Raw genomic sequence first — 18619 nt, 5'->3', positions numbered from 1 at the left:
AAGTTTGGACACACCTTTTCATTCAATGTTTTTTCTTTATTTTTATTATTTTCTACATTGTAGATTAATACTGAAGACATCCAAACTATGAAGGAACACATGGAATTATGGAGTAAACAAAAAAAGTGTTGAACAACCCAGAATATGATTTATATTTTATATTCTTCAAAGTAGCCACCTTTTGCTTTGATGAGAGCTTTCCACACTCTTAGCATTCTCTCAATCAGATTCATTCATTTATTATGTTGGCCTTTTAAAAATCCACTATCAGTCAACCTCTAGTTACTACCCACCTAAAATAGTGATTCTTTTTGTTGGTGAAAGCTGGACAGGTACAACATAGTCATCTATTTTCATATTCTGTCTCTCTCTCTCTCTCTCCCACCCTCTTGGTGAATAGTTACAGTGAAACTTTGGCTTTGTAATATTAGTAAAATAGAGTAACTTTAGAGATGTGCAGGACACAGTCTTTAATTTGAGTTGAAAAGCTAGCAGTAGCTGTCTGTTTGATATCAAGACACAAGATCTGGAAATGTGGGATTTAGTGGATTACATCGTTGGATTGTGTTCTATTTACAATGGACGATAAACTGCTCTGTGGCTGAACTGGTCAGGATTACTTCTGTTGTGCATCCCATTATATTGTTAAATGCCATTCTTACAAACCATTAATGTTACCCCGGGACCGCAAAGATTCAGTGTCAGCCCATATTTTCTAACCCTAAGGCCAGAGTAATGCGTGGAAGGTATTTCATGGAGTGGAGAATTACTTTATGAAAAAATATCTATGATGTCTCTTAGTCTACATTGAAAAACGTGACATTAATTCAAGTCTGTGGTGCATGTATGGCTGCTGCATATCTAACGTTAACGTACAGCAGTTGCCTGTCTTTGTCAATTTGTTTACTTTAGATTAAGAGGGAGATAAAGAGGATTTAGATATTTTCAGCAGAAGTGGCCCTGAAATGATGATTGACTCAGCGTATCCTCCAATAGTTTGTAAAAGGTCCTATCAGTGCTGATTAATCAATTGATTAAGTCGACCTCTAGTAGTAACCACTTACATATACTCCATAAATGTACTTGAGTAACTTTTTAGGGTAAATTGTACTTTTTGGAGGTCAAAGTGAAGAAGTAAACATGCCTGTATTTAATAGACAATGATGCAACACTGCAGCATCATCTCCTAATGAGTCTAGATAAGTCATTTATATTTAACCACTCTGCTTATTGTCTTGTGGTTGGACAGACATGATCTGGGCTTGGGATGTCAGTACTGGAATTATCAAACTTAAAGGACACTGTAACATATTTACTTTTTGACACAAAAGACATTGTCTATTGTGCTCATGATTTGAAGATTAATTTGCCAAATTATAATATAAAATAGGAGAAAACAACCAAATAGTACATTTTTAATACATCTTTACTTTACTTAAGTGATATATTTTGTGAATACGTTATCTAATCAGGAGAATGATGATTTGTTATTGTGTTGTCTGTTCACTTCTTTACCTGATGAAGACGTCTGTGGTTGAAATAATTCCAGTCAGATCCACATCAGTGCCGCCTCCGACATGACTGCTAGAGCTGGTTGAGGCCAATGATTTCTGGTTCCGCCAGCTGCTCCACTGTGTTAGACCTCACACAGCTCCCTATGGAGACGAAAAAGGCCAGAATAGACTAAAGTTGAAATTGGATGGGTGAATTTTAGAGCAGAATTCAGGATGAAAAATTGAAGCTGGCTACCGGGGATTAGCTATCAAGCAACATTTGTCAGTCACATGATCCAAGAAAGAGACGCTCCAGTGCTGTAAAAACATACACAACAAGTAATTCTTGATTAAAAGTAAAGATATCGTGTTAAAGCTACTGTAAGTATTTTTTTCTTATTAAAATAAGCGTTAAATAGTTCTATAATGCAACTGTAATCACTGTTATAAAATGTTTAGTCAGTAACATGTCTCTCCTCCTCCAACTAATGCTGGTCTCCCTGCCTACTTTATCCAATCAGGACAGAGAACTCCATAAACAAGATTAAGATGTTACTTTGGTGAAAGTCTTAAAGTAAGTAAGAGAGAGAGAGAGAGAGAGAGAGAGAGAGAGCTGGAGGAGGAGAGGGCTGGAGAAGCTGTGGGAGAGACGGGACGAGGGGGGTAAAGCATCCACAGCAGTAATAACAGCTTTACTAATTGAGATATGAGTATTAATAGTACTAAAAGTATAATAATGATAATAATGATGATGATGATGATGATGACAGCAGCTGGGCCAACCATCATCCATGGGAACCTGCGAGATGAGAGGGCACAGAGATTTCGGGGAAGAAGCCAAGTCAGTAACATGTATTAAAGAGACATGAATGTGTACAGATACAGAGAAAGAGAGAGGAGCTCAGCGCATCATGGGAAATCCCCTGGCACTCTAAACCTATGGCAGCATAGCTAGGAACCTGTGCAGGCCCAAACTATAAGCTTTATCAAAAAGGAAAGTTTACTAGTATGAGTCTACTCTTAAACAGAGAGGGTGTCTGCCTCCAGAACCGACACTGGAAGATGGTTCCACAGGAGAGGAGCTTGATGGCTGAAGGCTCTGCCTCCCATTCTAACCCTGCATCCTGAGAGCGCAGTGTTCAAGTGGGGGTAACGATATGCTGGTGCCTGGCCATTTAGGGCTTTGTATGTGAGGAGGAGGATTTTACATTCTATTTTGGATTTTACAGGAAGCCAGTGCAGAGGGGCTAATATTGGAGAAATATGTTCTCTAATATGAGTTCTTGCACACGCGCAGCAGCATTCTGGATCAGATGGAGAGTGTTTACAGACATATTGGGGCAGCCTGATAAAAGGGAATTACAATAATCCAGTCATGAGGTAACAAAAGCTGGCCTAATTTCTCTGCATCTTTTTGAGACAGGATGTTCCTGATTTTTGCAATGTTCCGTTGGTAGAAGAAGACAGTCCTTGAAATTTGCTTTATGTGGGAGTTAAAGGACAAATCCTGACCTTACTGTGGTGCTGGAGGCCAGAGTAATACCATCCAGAATAGCTATATCATTATATAATGTTTCTCTAAGATGTTTAGGGCCCAGCTCAAACTTCTGTTTTGTCTTAGTCTTAGTCTTAGCCTTAGAAGCAGAAAATTTCAGGTCATCCAGGTTTTTATGTCCTTAATACATGCCTGAAGTTTAGCTAACTGATTTGTGTCGTCTGGCTTAATGGATAAGTATAATTGTGTATCATCTGCATAACAATGGAAATTAATGGAGTGTTCTAATGATATTCCCTAAAGGAAGCATATACAAAGTGAAAAGTAATGGTCTGAGCACAGAACCTTGTGGAACTCCGTGGCTAACTTTGGTATGCAGTGAGGATTCATTGTTTACTTGTACAAACTGAGGCCGGTCTAATAAATAGGACTTGAACCAGCTCAATGCAGTTCCTTTAATACCAATTAAATGTTCCAAAGGATGTGATGGTCAATATTGTCAAAAGCTGCACTAAGATCTAATAAGACTAGCACCGAGACAAGACCTCGTCAGATGCGATTAAGAGATCATTTGCAACTTTAACCAATGCTGTTTCGGTGTCTCTAATAAGTAAAATTCTATCATTAAAGAAGTCCATAAAGTCATTACTGATGAGTGTTATAGGAATACAAGGTTCAATAGAGGTCTGACTCTCTGTCAGCCTGGCTACAGTGCTGAAAAGAAACCTGGGGTTGTTCTGTTATTGTATTTTTCCTCTATTAATGCTGAATTATAAGCTGCTCTGAAAGCTTTCTTATAAGTTTTAAAGCATTCTAGCTAGACTAGTTGAGCTTCTTACAGTTTGGTGGAACGCCATTTCCTATCCAATTTTCACAATGTCCGCTTTAATATGCGAGTTTGGGGGTTATAACATGGAGCTGATCTCTTATGCTTTATTGTATTACTTTTTCAGAGGGGTAATAGAGTCAGGTGTCATTCGCAGAGAGCTTGCAACAATATCAACATCAATTTAGCTACAGCACTGTCAGACAGACATCTAGAATAGAAATGTTTGCCTCGTGGCATGTAGTCCAGTAATAGGAATTCAAAAGTTATTAAATAATGGTCTGATAAAAGAGGAGTCTGTGGGAAAACTATTAAATGGTCGAGGGTGTGATTAAAACAGTGAGTTGGTTCATGTACACACTGACTGAGGCCAATTGAATTTAATAATGAGGTAAATGCTGTACAAAGGCTATCATTATCAATGTCCATGTGAATATTAAAATCACCCAAGATAATTACTTTATATGTTTATCTCTTATGTCTCCCTGTGTGTATTCAGGTGTAGAAATCTGTGTACACACAAAACAGGAAATGCATACGCAGTCTTTTCATGAGATTTATAAAACCCCACGTACGTCTGTTCCTGAAATTTTACACACGAGCACGAGCTGACTGACCATCCCCACAATTCACTATAAATAGGTCTAAACACACTCCCAATTACCTGGTTTGTATATAAAGGGCCAGAATTTAGTTTCATTTGAGGAGAAATGTCAGGGGCAAAGAAGCAGTTGAAGAACAGGAGGCATAATTTTATGGACTGTGAACTAAGTTCAGTAATGATTGATCAAACTTACAGACGAAAACTGGTATTATTTGGAGGCTTCAGTTCTGACTTTAGCAACAAAATGAAGCAAATGAAATGTCAGAAAGTGATAGAAGCGGTGAACCCTCTGTGAATTTTTATACATCTGGAAATCTGCGTGGAAAATGGCGTAAGTAAATTTTTCGTGTATACGCATGGTTTATATACAGTGCATCTGGAAAGTTTTCAAAGCGCTTCACTTTTTCCACATTTTGTTATGTTACAGCCTTATTCCAAAATGTATTAAATTCATTTTTTTCCACAAAATTCTACACACAATACCCCATAATGACAACGTGAAAGAAATTTTTGCAACTTTATTAAAAATAAAGAACGAAAATATACCATGTACATAAGTATTCACAGCCTTTGCCATGACACTCAAAATTGAGCTCAGGTGCATCCTGTTTCCACTGATCATTCTTGAGATGTTTCTATAACTTGATTGGAGTCCACCTGTGGTAAATTCAGTTGATTGGACATGATTTAATGAGGCACACACCTGTGTGTATATAAGGTCCCACAGTTGACAGTGCATGTCAGAGCACAAACCAAGCCATGAAGTCCAAGGAATTGTCTGTAGACCTCTGAGACAGGATTGTATCGAGGCACAGATCTGGGGAAGGGTACAGAAAGATTTCTACAGCATTGAAGGTCCCAATGAGCACAGTGGCCTCCATCATCCGTAAATGGAAGAAGTTTGGAACCACCAGGACTCTTCCTAGAGCTGGCCGCCCGGCCAAACTGAGTGATCGGGGAAGAAGGGCCTTAGTAAGAGAGGTGACCAAGAACCCAGTGGTCAATCTGACAGAGCTCCAGCGTCTCTCTGTGGAGAGAGGAGAACCTTCCAGAAGGACAACCATCTCTGCAGCACTCCACAAATCAGGCCTGTATGGTAGAGTGGCCAGACGGAAGCCACTCCTCAGACAACCCACCTGGAGTTTGCCAAAAGGCACCTGAAGGACTCTCAGACCATGAGAAACAAAATTCTCTGGTCTGATGAAACGAAGCTTGAACTTTTTGGTCTGAATGCCAAGCGTCATGTCTGGAGGAAACCAGGCACCGCTCATCACCTGGCCAATACCATCCCTACAGTGAAGCATGGGTGTGGCAGCATCATGCTGTGGGGATGTTTTTCAGCGGCAGGAACTGGGAGACTAGTCAGGATCGAGGGAAAGATGAATGCAGCAATGTACAGAGACATCCTTGATGAAAACCTGCTCCAGAGTGCTCTGGACCTCAGACTGGGGCAAAGGTTCATCTTCCAACAGGACAACGACCCAAAGCACACAGCCAAGATAACAAAGAAGTGGCTACAGGACAACTCTGTGAATGTCCTTGAGTGGCCCAGCCAGAGCCCAGACTTGAACCCGATTGAACATCTCTGGAGAGATCTGAAAATGGCTGCGCACCGACGCTCCCCATCCAACCTGATGGCGCTTGAGAGGTTCTGCAGAGAAGAATGGGAGAAACTGCCGAAAGATAGGTGTGCCAAGCTTGTAGCATCATACTCAAAAAGACTTGAGGCTGTAATTGGTGCCAAAGGTGCTTCAACAAAGTATTGAGCAAAGGCTGTGAATACTTATGTACATGGTATATTTTCATTCTTTATCTTTAATAAAGTTGCAAAAATTTCAAGCAAACTTCTTTCACGTTGTCATTATGGGATATTGTGTGTAGAATTTTGTGGAAAAAATGAATTTAATCCATTTTGGAATAAGGCTGTAACATAACAAAATGTGGAAAAAGTGAAGCGCTGTGAATACTTTCCAGATGCACTGTATTTGGCCCGAGGAGCGGTGTTTCTTTGTTCAATATTTGAGTTAGGAATTAAGCATATGTATAAAGTAAACTAACATTCTCTTGACATTTGTATTTCAGGGAATGTCGGGAAGGAGGGGGTGGATTGGAGATAAGGGGGGATGAAGGGAGATGCAAGATGGAAGTGGAAATGGACAGTGGTGAAATAAACTGGACACTAACAGCAGAAAACAAGCTTGGGAAGGTGGAACTCTTAGACAGAGCAGACCTGATTAAAAGAGGTACATCTTTTAAAAAATGAGCACTTTATGCGGTAAAATGTTTACTTGGCTATTGATATATATGCATATGCATATATATGCATATATATATACATATATATGCATATATATGCATATATATGTATATATATATGCATATATATGCATATTATGTATATATGTATATATATGCATATATATATATATATATATATATATATATATATATATATATATATATACATTGACCACATTTCTATATCGTATTATAAAAGTGAAGTTATTGCCACAAATGTATATTTCATAACATATTAATATTTTGTACACACAAACACATGCATACATCTATGAAAACACCTAGTGATTTTTAAAGCCCTCCCTCATCCCTGTACCTGTTTGAAAATCATCTCCTTGTACCTTTTTTTAAACTGGGTCATGCTTGGACATTGCTTTAGCTCCATGCTCATACTATTCCACAATTTCACACCGCTGATTGAAATGCACTTACAGCTAGCATCTTGAAATTCAACTTCTCCCTCAAATTATAACCCCACTCTCTATCAAAAAAAGTTTCTGAATATTACCTGGTAGTAGTTTATTTCTTGCTTTATACATTATTTGTTTGATATTCAACCAGGTCAAATAACTTTAACGCACAGGAATTTAAAAATGTCTCTTTGTAATCATTACATTCAGCTGACTGTTGTTTGTCTTTTGTTTCAGTGCACATGATCGCTCCAAATACAATGACGGCTTCAACTGTTAATGCCAGAAATGTCACCCTGGAGTGGGAGTGGACGGTGCCACACTACAGTAATCTCAAAATAAAATGCCATGTAAACATTAGCCACGGTGAAACACATACCATAGTGAGTAGACCAAAGGAGGGAGGTTAAGTGACCTGGTGCCATTAGTAGACCATAGTAACCTACACTAACATCAGTCTTGTCCATATTGTGTTCCCAGAGAGAATACTTTGGAGTTGGCCTTAATTTTACAGTTCTGAATGATCTGATACCATATTGGAAATATAATGTGACAGTACGATGTGGAACAACACATCATTTGTGGAAATGGAGTGAATGGAGCACAACTGTCAACTTCCACACAAGGGGTGACGGCAAGTATTGAAAAAAGGAAACAACAAACTTCTAACTATTTGATAATTTCATAGATATTGTTTACATTTTCTGTTCCCTGATTCGTCCCACAGTTCCAGATGCTCTTGATGTGTGGAGGCAGGCGGTGGGTGACAAAATTATAATCATCTGGAAAGTAAGTCAGATGAGTGGGAACCTCTTTCTAATAGGCTGCTCTTTCTAAAGCCTTTGGGAGTTGCTATTAATGGCTTTATTTAAGTGTGAAGATAAGCTAATACAATAGCAAGCCGCACTGATATAATCACTATATGGGATGGAACAATCTTGCACTGGAGTGGAGAAGAGACCAGGATAATATAGCAGAGGTTGATGAGTTGATGATCTGCAGGTGCGCCTCTCTGCTGCTACAGACACCGCTGCCACACACACACACACACACACACACACACACACACAGGGAAAGGAGCAGGTGAGGGAGAAGGGAGAGGGGAAAATGGTGAATGTGTGCTGTAATCAAAGCTAAAGGAGGTCCAGCAAAATATTAGAGTGTGTGACTTTTTTTGGGCCGGACAGTGTATAAACACAAGCAAAACAGCATCATGAACGTACCAGAAAAGGTTACACAGTAAATAGTTACTGCTCACTGCTGTGGTGTCCTAACATTAAGGGGTTTAACTGCTGAACGAGTCTGTCACTGCCGCTCTGTTCTTTGACTCAGGCACTGTGATCACAGCACATCATTGTAATTGCTAACTGTGTCTGACTTCCTCATGTCTCACTCACATGTAAGAAAACACCAAACATGATCACAATGGAGACAAACAACAGCCATGCCTATTGTTAGTACTCACCGCTGTCAGGCTAGTATGTTAGCATTGGGAGAATTGTGCTGCTCTTTCTCTGACATTCTTGTGCCAGTTGCTCACTAATAGCTTTAGCAATACATCTGTCTAGCCCTGTGAAGACTCATGAGTGCATGGGCACTGATTCATTTCATTTAGGCCTGATAAAATGATTGGATGAGCTTGTTAGAGGCCTGTGACAGCCGCAGACACCAATCTTTTGTCCTTTATCGTCGGAGTATGTGATTTATTGATTGCTGTTGGGATGGTAAGAAAAATGCTTCTAAAATAACTTACCAGCTTTAATAGCTAGTTTTACATTGTGGCAACCCATACATTGTTCTATTTAATGGCTTAAAACTAATCTGTAACTAATCTAACCATAAAATAATTATTTAAGAGTAAAAGAGTGCCTTTTTCATAAGAGGTGTTGATGAGCGCATGATCTCCATACATGTACTTTGCCAGGTACACTAAGGTCCTGCTGCTATCTCTCTGCAGATGCCATTGGCCAACCAGAGTCATGGAAACATCAAAGACTATAGAGTGACCTGGGAAAAGACCAGGTCACAAGGGAAAGAACAGCAACATACAACCGTTTACAACAATGACAGCCTCGCTCTGAGTCTTGACATGACTGAAGAGTATATTGTCACAGTCACAACTAGAAATGAATACGGCAGTTCATCCCCATCAACCATCACCATCCCCAGCCGCAATCCAGGTATGAAGGAAAATACACTATACAAAGATTTCACAAGACAGAGAACTAAAGGGGCAGAAAATAAATACAAAAAATATTAGAATAAGTTCTTTAATATCATAAGGAGGTGTAGGAAGGACTATTGCAGTAAAATAATAGATGATAATAGAAATAATGTTAAAGCAATCTGGAATAAACAAGTAAGTTATCCTCAGTATTGTATTGATAATGATAATGAAAATTATAATATGGACAATGTGGTAAATAGCTTTGGCACATTTTTTGTGAGTGTTGGACCAAACTGATCCATCTGTGACAACTAAGGAAATTAATGATTATTTTATAGAAAGGACTCCCAGATCTGTTTCTGACAGTAGTGGATGAGAAAGAAATGATAGATATTGTTAATAAATGTAAAAACAATACGTCCACTGACTTTAATGAAACAGACATGACAGTAGTGAAAAGGGTTACTGATGGGATTTCAAAACCACTAACATAAATCTGCAACTTGTCATTCCAAACCAGTACATTTCCAAACAAAATGAAAATAGCTAAAGTAAAGGGTTAGTTATTTTTCATTTTAGTGTAGAGCATTAGAGCAGACTGGATTTAAAAACAGAAATCACTCATTTGCTTGTGAGCTCATTGATATTATGAGCTAAGGGGATTTAGCTAGACGGTAGCTAGTTTTTGAGACTGTGTGGGTCAAACACACTAGACATCTTTTTAAAAAAAATCTGATTCAGAGATGTCAGGGAAGAAGCACAAAGACCTGCTTTCACTCTGGGCAGTGATAATTTGTTTGAATTTTTCTTGCTTTGTCAGATTTTATAATTATTTTCATTTCTACTTATGCTGGTCCATTATGAACAATATGTACAATTGCAGGAAACAGTTTTTTAAGTCGTAACAATAATTGGGTGGGTTGAGAGGGGCTGCCTGAATAATGACAGAATAAGACTGACAAATGACATCACAACAGTCTAATCGTAATGTAGACTATGTGTATGAACATCTTTCTAGTCACTAATTTACTGATAATATTTCTTGCATGTTCACTTGTATATTCAGAGTAAAGACAGAGACGCAGAGAGCACGCAGAGACCAACAGGGCAGAGAGAGTAGCTGGTATGGTGGTGAGGGAGAAAATAGTGATGGTTAAGACCAAATAATGACATCACAACAGTCTAATCCTAATGTTAATTTAAAATGAGATATTACTCTAAATCTGACTTCAAATGGCCCTGTTTTTTTTCGCCAGCCAGTGAGACCTTCCCCCAAAGTTTCACTCCAAACTTTTGGTGAAACTTGGCAGTCCTGAACAGTTTAAAGTGTGAAACGTTTCAACATTTGTCAGCCTAACATGAAACAAAAGACTGCTCACACACTGTATGGCTCCAATGTCCAAATTATTTAATGCACTAAATAGGAGTGGATGTGTGCGTACATTTCTATGTTAGAACATTAAGTAAGCGTGACACCACTGGATATTTTTAAGGAGACCTTGGGGCGATTTCCAGCCGCGTTAGTCGCAACAAAGAAAAGATATTTTTGACAAAACTTGGGACATCTCCAGCCTGCAGAAACATACATTGACAACATTTATTCTGGTGGGTGGGGTGCTGAAAACAATCAAAACAGGAACTTACATGTGAATCACGCAGTTTCTGTCATTTGATGTGTAACAGTTGATTTAACAACATTGTGACAAAGCATTTGGTGGTCTGCAGTTTACACATATAGTAAAGTAGCCTCACATTCAGAACTGATTAGAGTGATATGTGTAGAAAAAGAGGACTTGCTTCAAAGTGAGATTTGAAAGCCAAAATTCCAGCATTTCTTCATCATTCATCACTGAATCTCACTGAGGATGTGGTTGGCAAAGCTGTGGTCTTTTGATGCTTACAGTGATATACAAGGAAGTTTGTATCAAACACATTTATGGAATAAGAGGATGCCTTTAAGATATTGTTTTCTTCTCAGTGTGAATTAACAGATACATTACCTGCAGCTTTATGTCAAAATCTAAGTTTCAGACGGAACAGAAAGAGCGAACACTTCCTGGATTGTTCGCAGCAGCGGTAGCTTCAACCTGTCCTGGTCTCCTAGTCCTGCAGCCAGCTGTGGCTACATAGTTGACTGGTGTCCCACCGTTGGGCACTGCAAGGTTGAGTGGCTGAAAGTTTCTCCCAATCAAACCAATGCTAGGATATTTTCAAGTAAGTCTTATTCTTTGCATACAAAACAGTTGCATCTATCTAGTGTTACATGTTCTCATGCAACATCTCTTTTGTTATTTCTCCACCCCAGAAAATTTCACTGATGGAGTGAGATACTTAATATCTGTATATGCCTGTACCCAGGAAGCTCCAGTGCTACTAGACAGATCAGAGGACTATGTCAGAGAAACAAGTAAGCTTGAATTGTTTGACTTCAGTGTGGCGCACTGTCTGCTTATTAAATGTGTCAATGTCCAACAGTGTTTCACCCATGTTCTCTATGCCAGGAATAAAAGACGGCCTGTTTCAATCATTGAAATGGAAACAGAAGGATTCAGATGTTGAAGTATACTGGGACCCTATAAATCAAAGGGAGCAGTCTGCTTTCATTCGAGGCTATGTTCTTTATTGGTGGGAAAACGACAGCAGTGAAAAATTCAGCACAAACGCCAGCACAGGTACTGTGACACCCAGGTAATTTTCTAATAATAGGCCACAAATAAGGATATATACTCTTTCTCTCACCTACTGAACCTTCCAACATACATAAATAAAATCAAGACTTTAAGAAAGCGACTAAACACCAGCTGAAAATGTTGTTTTCACTGAGCTCTAGTGATTTAACACGACCACCTTGGTGCAGTTACATAGATGTGTACCAATTACGCCCATCAGTGATGTTGAGTGGAGTCAGAGATGCACGTATGAAGGGTTTAACCACAGACAGCAGTGACACACTGCCTTTCATCCAGATTAAATCAATATGAAGATGTGCAACTTGATAAATACACATGTGCACTGAGATCTGTGAATATGTATCTAGATGTCCAAATGCTTCTTATGTAATTGGAGAGTCCTGATGCAGGCCAGGGATTACAGACATTTATCTTGTTACTTCCAGTGGTGTATTCAGATCCTTTACTTAAAGGGCAACTCCCCCAGTTTTACACATTGCAGTGTCTTTACAGGTGTTGGGGAGTACTGCATATGTAAAAAAGTAGTATAAACTATTTAGTGGCTCCAGAGGAAGTTGTATGTTATCTGATAAACTCCCTCCAGTGATGTCACTCAATGGCTCAGTTGCATTGTGGGTAATGTAGGCACCAGGTTTTAAAAAAGAAGGAAGAATGCACAGAATAAAAAGGTGATATCTCTGTTCTGCTGTATTGATTTTCATCATTCGTTATAAAACTGTCCATAATGAGTACAACAGTGTTAGAGGAGTGTAATGTTAGACCAGTGGACTGCTTTTTAAAATATGGTGCCTACATTACCCACAATGCAACTAACCACTAAGTGGCATCAATGGAGGCAGTCTATCAGATTACATGCAGCTTCCTATACTATACTATAGTACTATATAGAACTATAAAATACTATTTATACTATACTTCCTATACTACTTTGTTTACATATACAGCAGTACTCCCCAAACCTGTAAACACACTTTAATGTGTAAAACCTGTAGAGTTACCTTTTAAGTAAAAGTAGAAATATTGTAGTCCAAAAAAGAATGTTTATTACATAAGTCATATCAGCAAAATGTAATCAAAATATCAAAGGTAAATATTATATTTGTTATAAATATTATGTATCCCTCTGAAATGTTGCAGACTAGAAGTATAAAGTAGCAGATAATGAAAAAAACCCTGCTCAAGAACAAAACTTGAATAAATATACTTGGTTACATTCCACCACTAGTTACTTCTGCTAAAGTCTATCCTCCAGCAGAAGAAGCTGTTAACCCAAATTTCACTTCTTATTACCTTATGCACTTGACATAAATGGATTTACTTGTCAGCAGTGATTTGTATCAGTTTTGATGTGGTGATGCTGAAAGGGCATCAGATCAGAAAGCACTTGTGTGTGTCAGTCCACATGGCCATTACAAACAATGTATTTGGTCCTCTAATTTAGAGACATTGTAGTAGACCTCCCAACAGACTGGTGTAACTTGCTGTTTGTGTTAAGATGAAGAGGCAGCACCAACAAACTACCACACCAAGGGACTCCAACCTAGGGGTCTGTTGTAACAGGAGGCAACTTCATAGCTGGAACAATATTTTAATCAGAGATGCAGGGTTACAAACAGCACCCAATACACATTCGCAGATGTAAGAACACATTGCTACATATCAGGATTTAATAACCTTAACATTGGTGTCCTGACTTCACTTAGGCAACATTCAACTTGATAAAACACAGTTGTAATATTAAATGTCTTCATAGTGGAACTTATGATAGTTAACGAATGCTGCACAATAATAAACACTTTGAAAGCCCCTATAACTATACACACCTACAGTATAGAGTTTTATAAATAATTTCTTACATGGTTGTATACTGCTAACATAGTATATCTTCAGTAGGGTATTTGCTAAGGGCACACTCTCGTGTTCAACTGTGACCTTGAAGGTTGTTCAGGATGTTTATCAGCAACAGTAATGTCTTTGTCTTGATTTAGTGAACCCTGAGGACACCAGCTTGACAGCAAGAAAACTTCCCATCAATAACTACAAGTTCATAGTGATGGCAAAGACAGCAGTTGGAGAATGTGGCACTACAAATATTACTGTCACCTTGAATCCACTGAGTATGTTGCTGTTCCCTTTCAGACAACTGTTTCTGCTTGTGTGGAAATTCATTTTTTTAAGTAAAATAATGGGAAGAACATTAAATCTTGCATTATTACTCCTCTTCTTCATCTGGGCTATTTGTCTTCACTCAACAACAGATAACTTGGTCAAGCCTGTCCTCATTCCCCTGCTCACTGTTTTTGGTCTCCTCTCCCTCATCACAATCCTTTGCTACCAACACTGGACATGGTAAGCAAGTCAACACAATTTTCTGTGAAATTTGCTGAATTGTTGCCTCTGATGGTGCCATTTGAATGCGTGCATGGTGTTGCCAAACCTTTGTTTGAGATTTATTTTCATACATTCTTTCATCCATTAACAGTATCAAACAGAAAGTCTATCCTCCAGTCCCAGAGCCAGTGTTGACGTGGCCGACCTCACCGGTAGGTTCTCAGGTTGATCTCACAAAGATCAGCGTCAGTTGTATATTGTCTTCTGTGGTGCTGAAAGAGGCTTTTGAAAGTCTGATGAAGCAACGTTGATGATGTCACAAATGTGACATCAAGGCTCTTCAGATTTTAGACAGAAAGCCTTTGTGGGTAGAAAGACGTAGACATTGGTATCTGGTCAAATGTTGCAATCCATTGCAAGTCAGGAGTTGGTATTTCAGAGTTGGTATTCCCAGCTTCCAATTTAAATGTGTCCTGGTGCATCTGCTCAGGAAAACATGGACATACACAGCAAACTGATGTTGCATGTCAAGTCTCTGAACCTCACAAGCAACTACAACAGCTGATTTAACAGATCCGGACATGTAAAACGACACAGGGCCAATAGAGCACCACATGCTTACAAAGACTTTAACAGAAAACAAATCAACTGAATGGAAATGAAAACGGCAACTACAAAGTTGTTACAGGACATTTCACAACACAAACTACATGCAGCATAATGAGGGATGCCATTGAGTAGATTATGGAAACTGTGTTTTTGGAGCTTGACTGATACTAGAGAGTAAAAGTCAGGATATCTTTGCTTCTGATGCTTTGATTTTAAACATACATCTTAGCCATGCAAGTGTTGTGGCTCCATTCGTCCATCACTGAGATATCTCAACAACTGTTGGATGGACTGCCTTGGAATATTGTACAGAGGTTCCTCATAGTGTGAATTAAAATAAGTTTGGTGATCACTTCACTTAACATTTGTTGTTTTGACTGTTATTGGATCGCCATGAAATGTGGAACACACATTCATGGTCCATGTTCATGTTTAGGGATTCTTCCAGCACCATCATAATAAAATAATAAAAGTCATAATTTGTCCAACCTTTCCTTTACGACCAAAAACCTGCAGGCCTTTTTATATTTCCACCAGCCTCTGCTGTACTTTCTTCCTTTCAGCATGCTAACACTCACCTAAGATGGTGACCGTAGTAAGCATTACGTGCTAAACATCAGCATCTTAGTATTGCCATTGTGAGCATGTTAGCATGCTGACATTAGCAGTAGCTCAAAGCACCACTGTGCCTCAGCCTTGTACAGTTTCACAGAGCTGCTCTGCTAGCAGGCCAGTACACCCTTAACCACCAACAATAACTTGAATTATAACTTTTATGTTAAAAATGTGAGAATCTACTCTGATCAATGACAACTTTCTGTAAACAGTGGCGCCAAGCACGCACTGCAGGCTCCAGCTGTGGAGGCGCCATAGGAAAATGGATATTGACAACCTGTTACTGCTGTACATTGTGCACTGAAACAATATAAGGGTTCACATGGGTTCACATGGGTTCACATAATTCTTCAAAGATGAGAGGAGTTAGGAGAAACCAACACTCTGGCACTGATGGGCTCTATGAAGTTCGTTTTGTCTTTACTGACTATTGTAACAAAGACGGTTCTGCAGTATGTCCAAGGTAAAATGACATTTTTATGTGTAATTTGCAGCCTAATATTTGGTCATACATGTGTGTCATCAGTTGTGAATGTGACGGCCTGTAAACTCAGGTGGATTTTGATTGACTGTCAGTATTTCTCTTGTTCACCAAGTCGCCCCTGAAAGTGCTTCCACCCATATCACTCATTACTGTTGTTGTTATAGTCATGGTGTGGACTCCACCATCCACTTGAGTTAGAATGATTTTTAAAATGATACATTTCTAGTTATTGTTATAGTCATCATTCATGGTGTGGATGGATCTTTAGTTGTATTTTCCTCTTTCTCTTGTGAGTGTCCAACTTTATGGAAGTGGGGCACTAGATTGCTGAATTACCCCTTCAATATTTGGTGAAAATAAAGTTTTGTTTTCTTCCCTTGGGAGCATTCTTGCACACTCGGCCACCACCAATCATTTATCTGAATGTTCTTGTTTTGTCTGTATTCCAGGGTGAAAATAGATGTCGTCCTCTTCATGTGGATCAGTATCCGTACAATGAACCAGAATTCTTGGATGTTTCTGAGTTGCATTATAACTTGGGACAAGTAGTAAATGGCAATGTCAGTGAAGACTACAAGCCTTTTGCCTCTACACAAACTCCAGGGGGTTACATCAACCAGCCCCTGAAAAAGAGCACCTCACCACCCCTCACTTTACTCACTATAGACGCCCCATCTTCTCCATTCAGAAGTGTATTTTCTAACCCGTCATACAACCTGCTAATGGAGACTGGAGATCAGCAGTCCAGCCCAGGCCCCAGGCTTCAGGAGGGCACACCTTTAGGGAGAAGCTTCAGTGAATACCAGCCTCAGAGTAACACACAAACCTTCAATTTGTTCCAGACAACAGAGGAACCCCGAAGTCCTATGTCCTGTGACTCCACTTACATTGTGTTACCAAAGTCAACTTAACAATTAGCCGCTGCATGAATAGTCTATGTAGGAGGTATAAATAAAATGACAAATATGTTTACACTGCTAGAAAACAGAAATTTAAAGAAAAACTAATGAAAGACAGAATTTTTATTATGTTTACATATTTACACATTAGAGTTATTTTAGTTAGTTAGTTGTATTTTTAGCCGTGCTAGCATGGTTGCTCGGGGATGGCAATGTCCATCTTACAAATAGCTTAGCTAAAGGGCCCACTAGGGTCTCCCAGTTTGCAAGAAAACATTATGCAGTACCATCTAGGGCGCCCTTCTAGTGGGGAAGGGCTTCCAGTGGGAAAAAATAATTACACAGTTCTAATCATAACCAGGGTTTGGATCTGTTTCACCATAACAGCATTACGACTTTCTGTGGCTGGTGCCCCACCGAAGGCAGCTGGTTACCTTTTTATTTTTGAGTCATGTTGAGGCACATGAGAGTCGTTTGTGTCATGTGATTTGTTACAGCAGTGTGAGTCAAGGTGTGAATTGGTGTTTAACTGCCAAGGATGTGTGGACCACACTGTAATGATCTTGAAGATCTCTGAACTACTTTGACAAAAGGCCAAGTTTAGGGCCTCCTTCGGGCATTTATGCTCCTTCTGTGAACATCTTCAAAAATCTAAAGCATGTTCAGTTGTCCCTTGACTTGGCTGTGGATATACCATGACCCAAATTACTAACAATCTTCACAATCTACAGGTTGGGCACACTGGATGCCTGTGTGCTGCGTGGCGGCTGCATAACTGCTGCTCACTCGCCTGTTTGTATTCACACAGGCTGCCTTGGCAGCTGCTGCTGCCCTGTCTGTTTACATGGAGTTTGACTTTGATAATTATCAATAAGTATGATGACATGATTTTCCTTTACCCCGCTGAAAGAGCCAGAGAGCCTGAGGGGGAACAAGAGGGAGAAAATGTGAAAGTGAAAGAAAGAGAGTGCTCAGGAAAGAAACTGCCCCTCACCTGCTGTGTGTATTCTCTTCATGTCTGTGACATATTCTACACATACAGACATTTAAACTTTAGTGAAATGCTGCTATGTTGTCCATATGACTGTCTTAAGGTCGTTTTCAGATTGATTTTTGCCGAGAACCGTTCGCTGTAATGTATATGTATATATATACAAATAAACCACAGTTTCCATCCACTTGTAAAGAACATGTATGTATGTATGTTTTGAGTTCCAATGATTTCTACAACTCTCATTTTTCATATATGTAACATATATAATTCTCGTACAGCATTCTAGAGACATGAGTCATAAGCACCAGCAACAATAGCATATTGCTCTGCTCTTTTGGTGCATGCAAACATGAATCATACTGGGGTTTATTTACAATTCTTCTCAGTGCTGAAGCAGAACTGGTGACTGTGGCCATTTATGTGATGTTGTCTTCAAAAGCAACACTGATGGCACAAAGCAGGCCTTCATTGAGCTGCTTGAGAAGTGTTGTTGATATGTGAGCTAGCTTTGTACTACAACAGTGGCACTGAGCTGGTGCCAGTTGATTAGCTCAGTATGAATATCACTTTTCAGGAGCCAGCGTCAGCTGATTTAATGTAGTATTCCTTTGACCCTGCTGCCAGGTGAAAGACTGGAAAACTATTCCAGAACACAGAGATGCACATGCAAACTCCACATTCCCAAATCCATCAGTGTAAAGTGT

General features: G+C 39.3%; 1 protein-coding gene across 1 annotated transcript in view; it reads left to right on the top strand.

Moving 5' to 3' along the window:
* The window catches only part of LOC141006185 (oncostatin-M-specific receptor subunit beta-like), a 25271-nt gene extending 7185 nt beyond the window's left edge, over positions 1 to 18086 (top strand). Inside the window, exons 7-18 of the mRNA XM_073478328.1 lie at positions 6501 to 6661; positions 7364 to 7509; positions 7607 to 7754; positions 7854 to 7915; positions 9084 to 9306; positions 11319 to 11507; positions 11599 to 11700; positions 11795 to 11965; positions 13972 to 14100; positions 14242 to 14332; positions 14466 to 14526; positions 16472 to 18086. Of these exons, the coding sequence (XP_073334429.1) occupies positions 6501 to 6661; positions 7364 to 7509; positions 7607 to 7754; positions 7854 to 7915; positions 9084 to 9306; positions 11319 to 11507; positions 11599 to 11700; positions 11795 to 11965; positions 13972 to 14100; positions 14242 to 14332; positions 14466 to 14526; positions 16472 to 16933 (1945 nt within the window). The 3' untranslated portion in view covers positions 16934 to 18086. The remainder of the gene's footprint in view (positions 1 to 6500; positions 6662 to 7363; positions 7510 to 7606; positions 7755 to 7853; positions 7916 to 9083; positions 9307 to 11318; positions 11508 to 11598; positions 11701 to 11794; positions 11966 to 13971; positions 14101 to 14241; positions 14333 to 14465; positions 14527 to 16471) is intronic.
* Positions 18087 to 18619: the final 533 nt, after the last annotated feature.

The sequence above is a fragment of the Pagrus major genome, chromosome 12 (genome assembly GCF_040436345.1).
Source record: "Pagrus major chromosome 12, Pma_NU_1.0".
Classification (NCBI taxonomy): domain Eukaryota; kingdom Metazoa; phylum Chordata; class Actinopteri; order Spariformes; family Sparidae; genus Pagrus; species Pagrus major.
The sequence above is the reverse complement of the archived record's forward strand: the minus strand, read 5'-3'. Positions and strand labels throughout refer to the sequence as shown.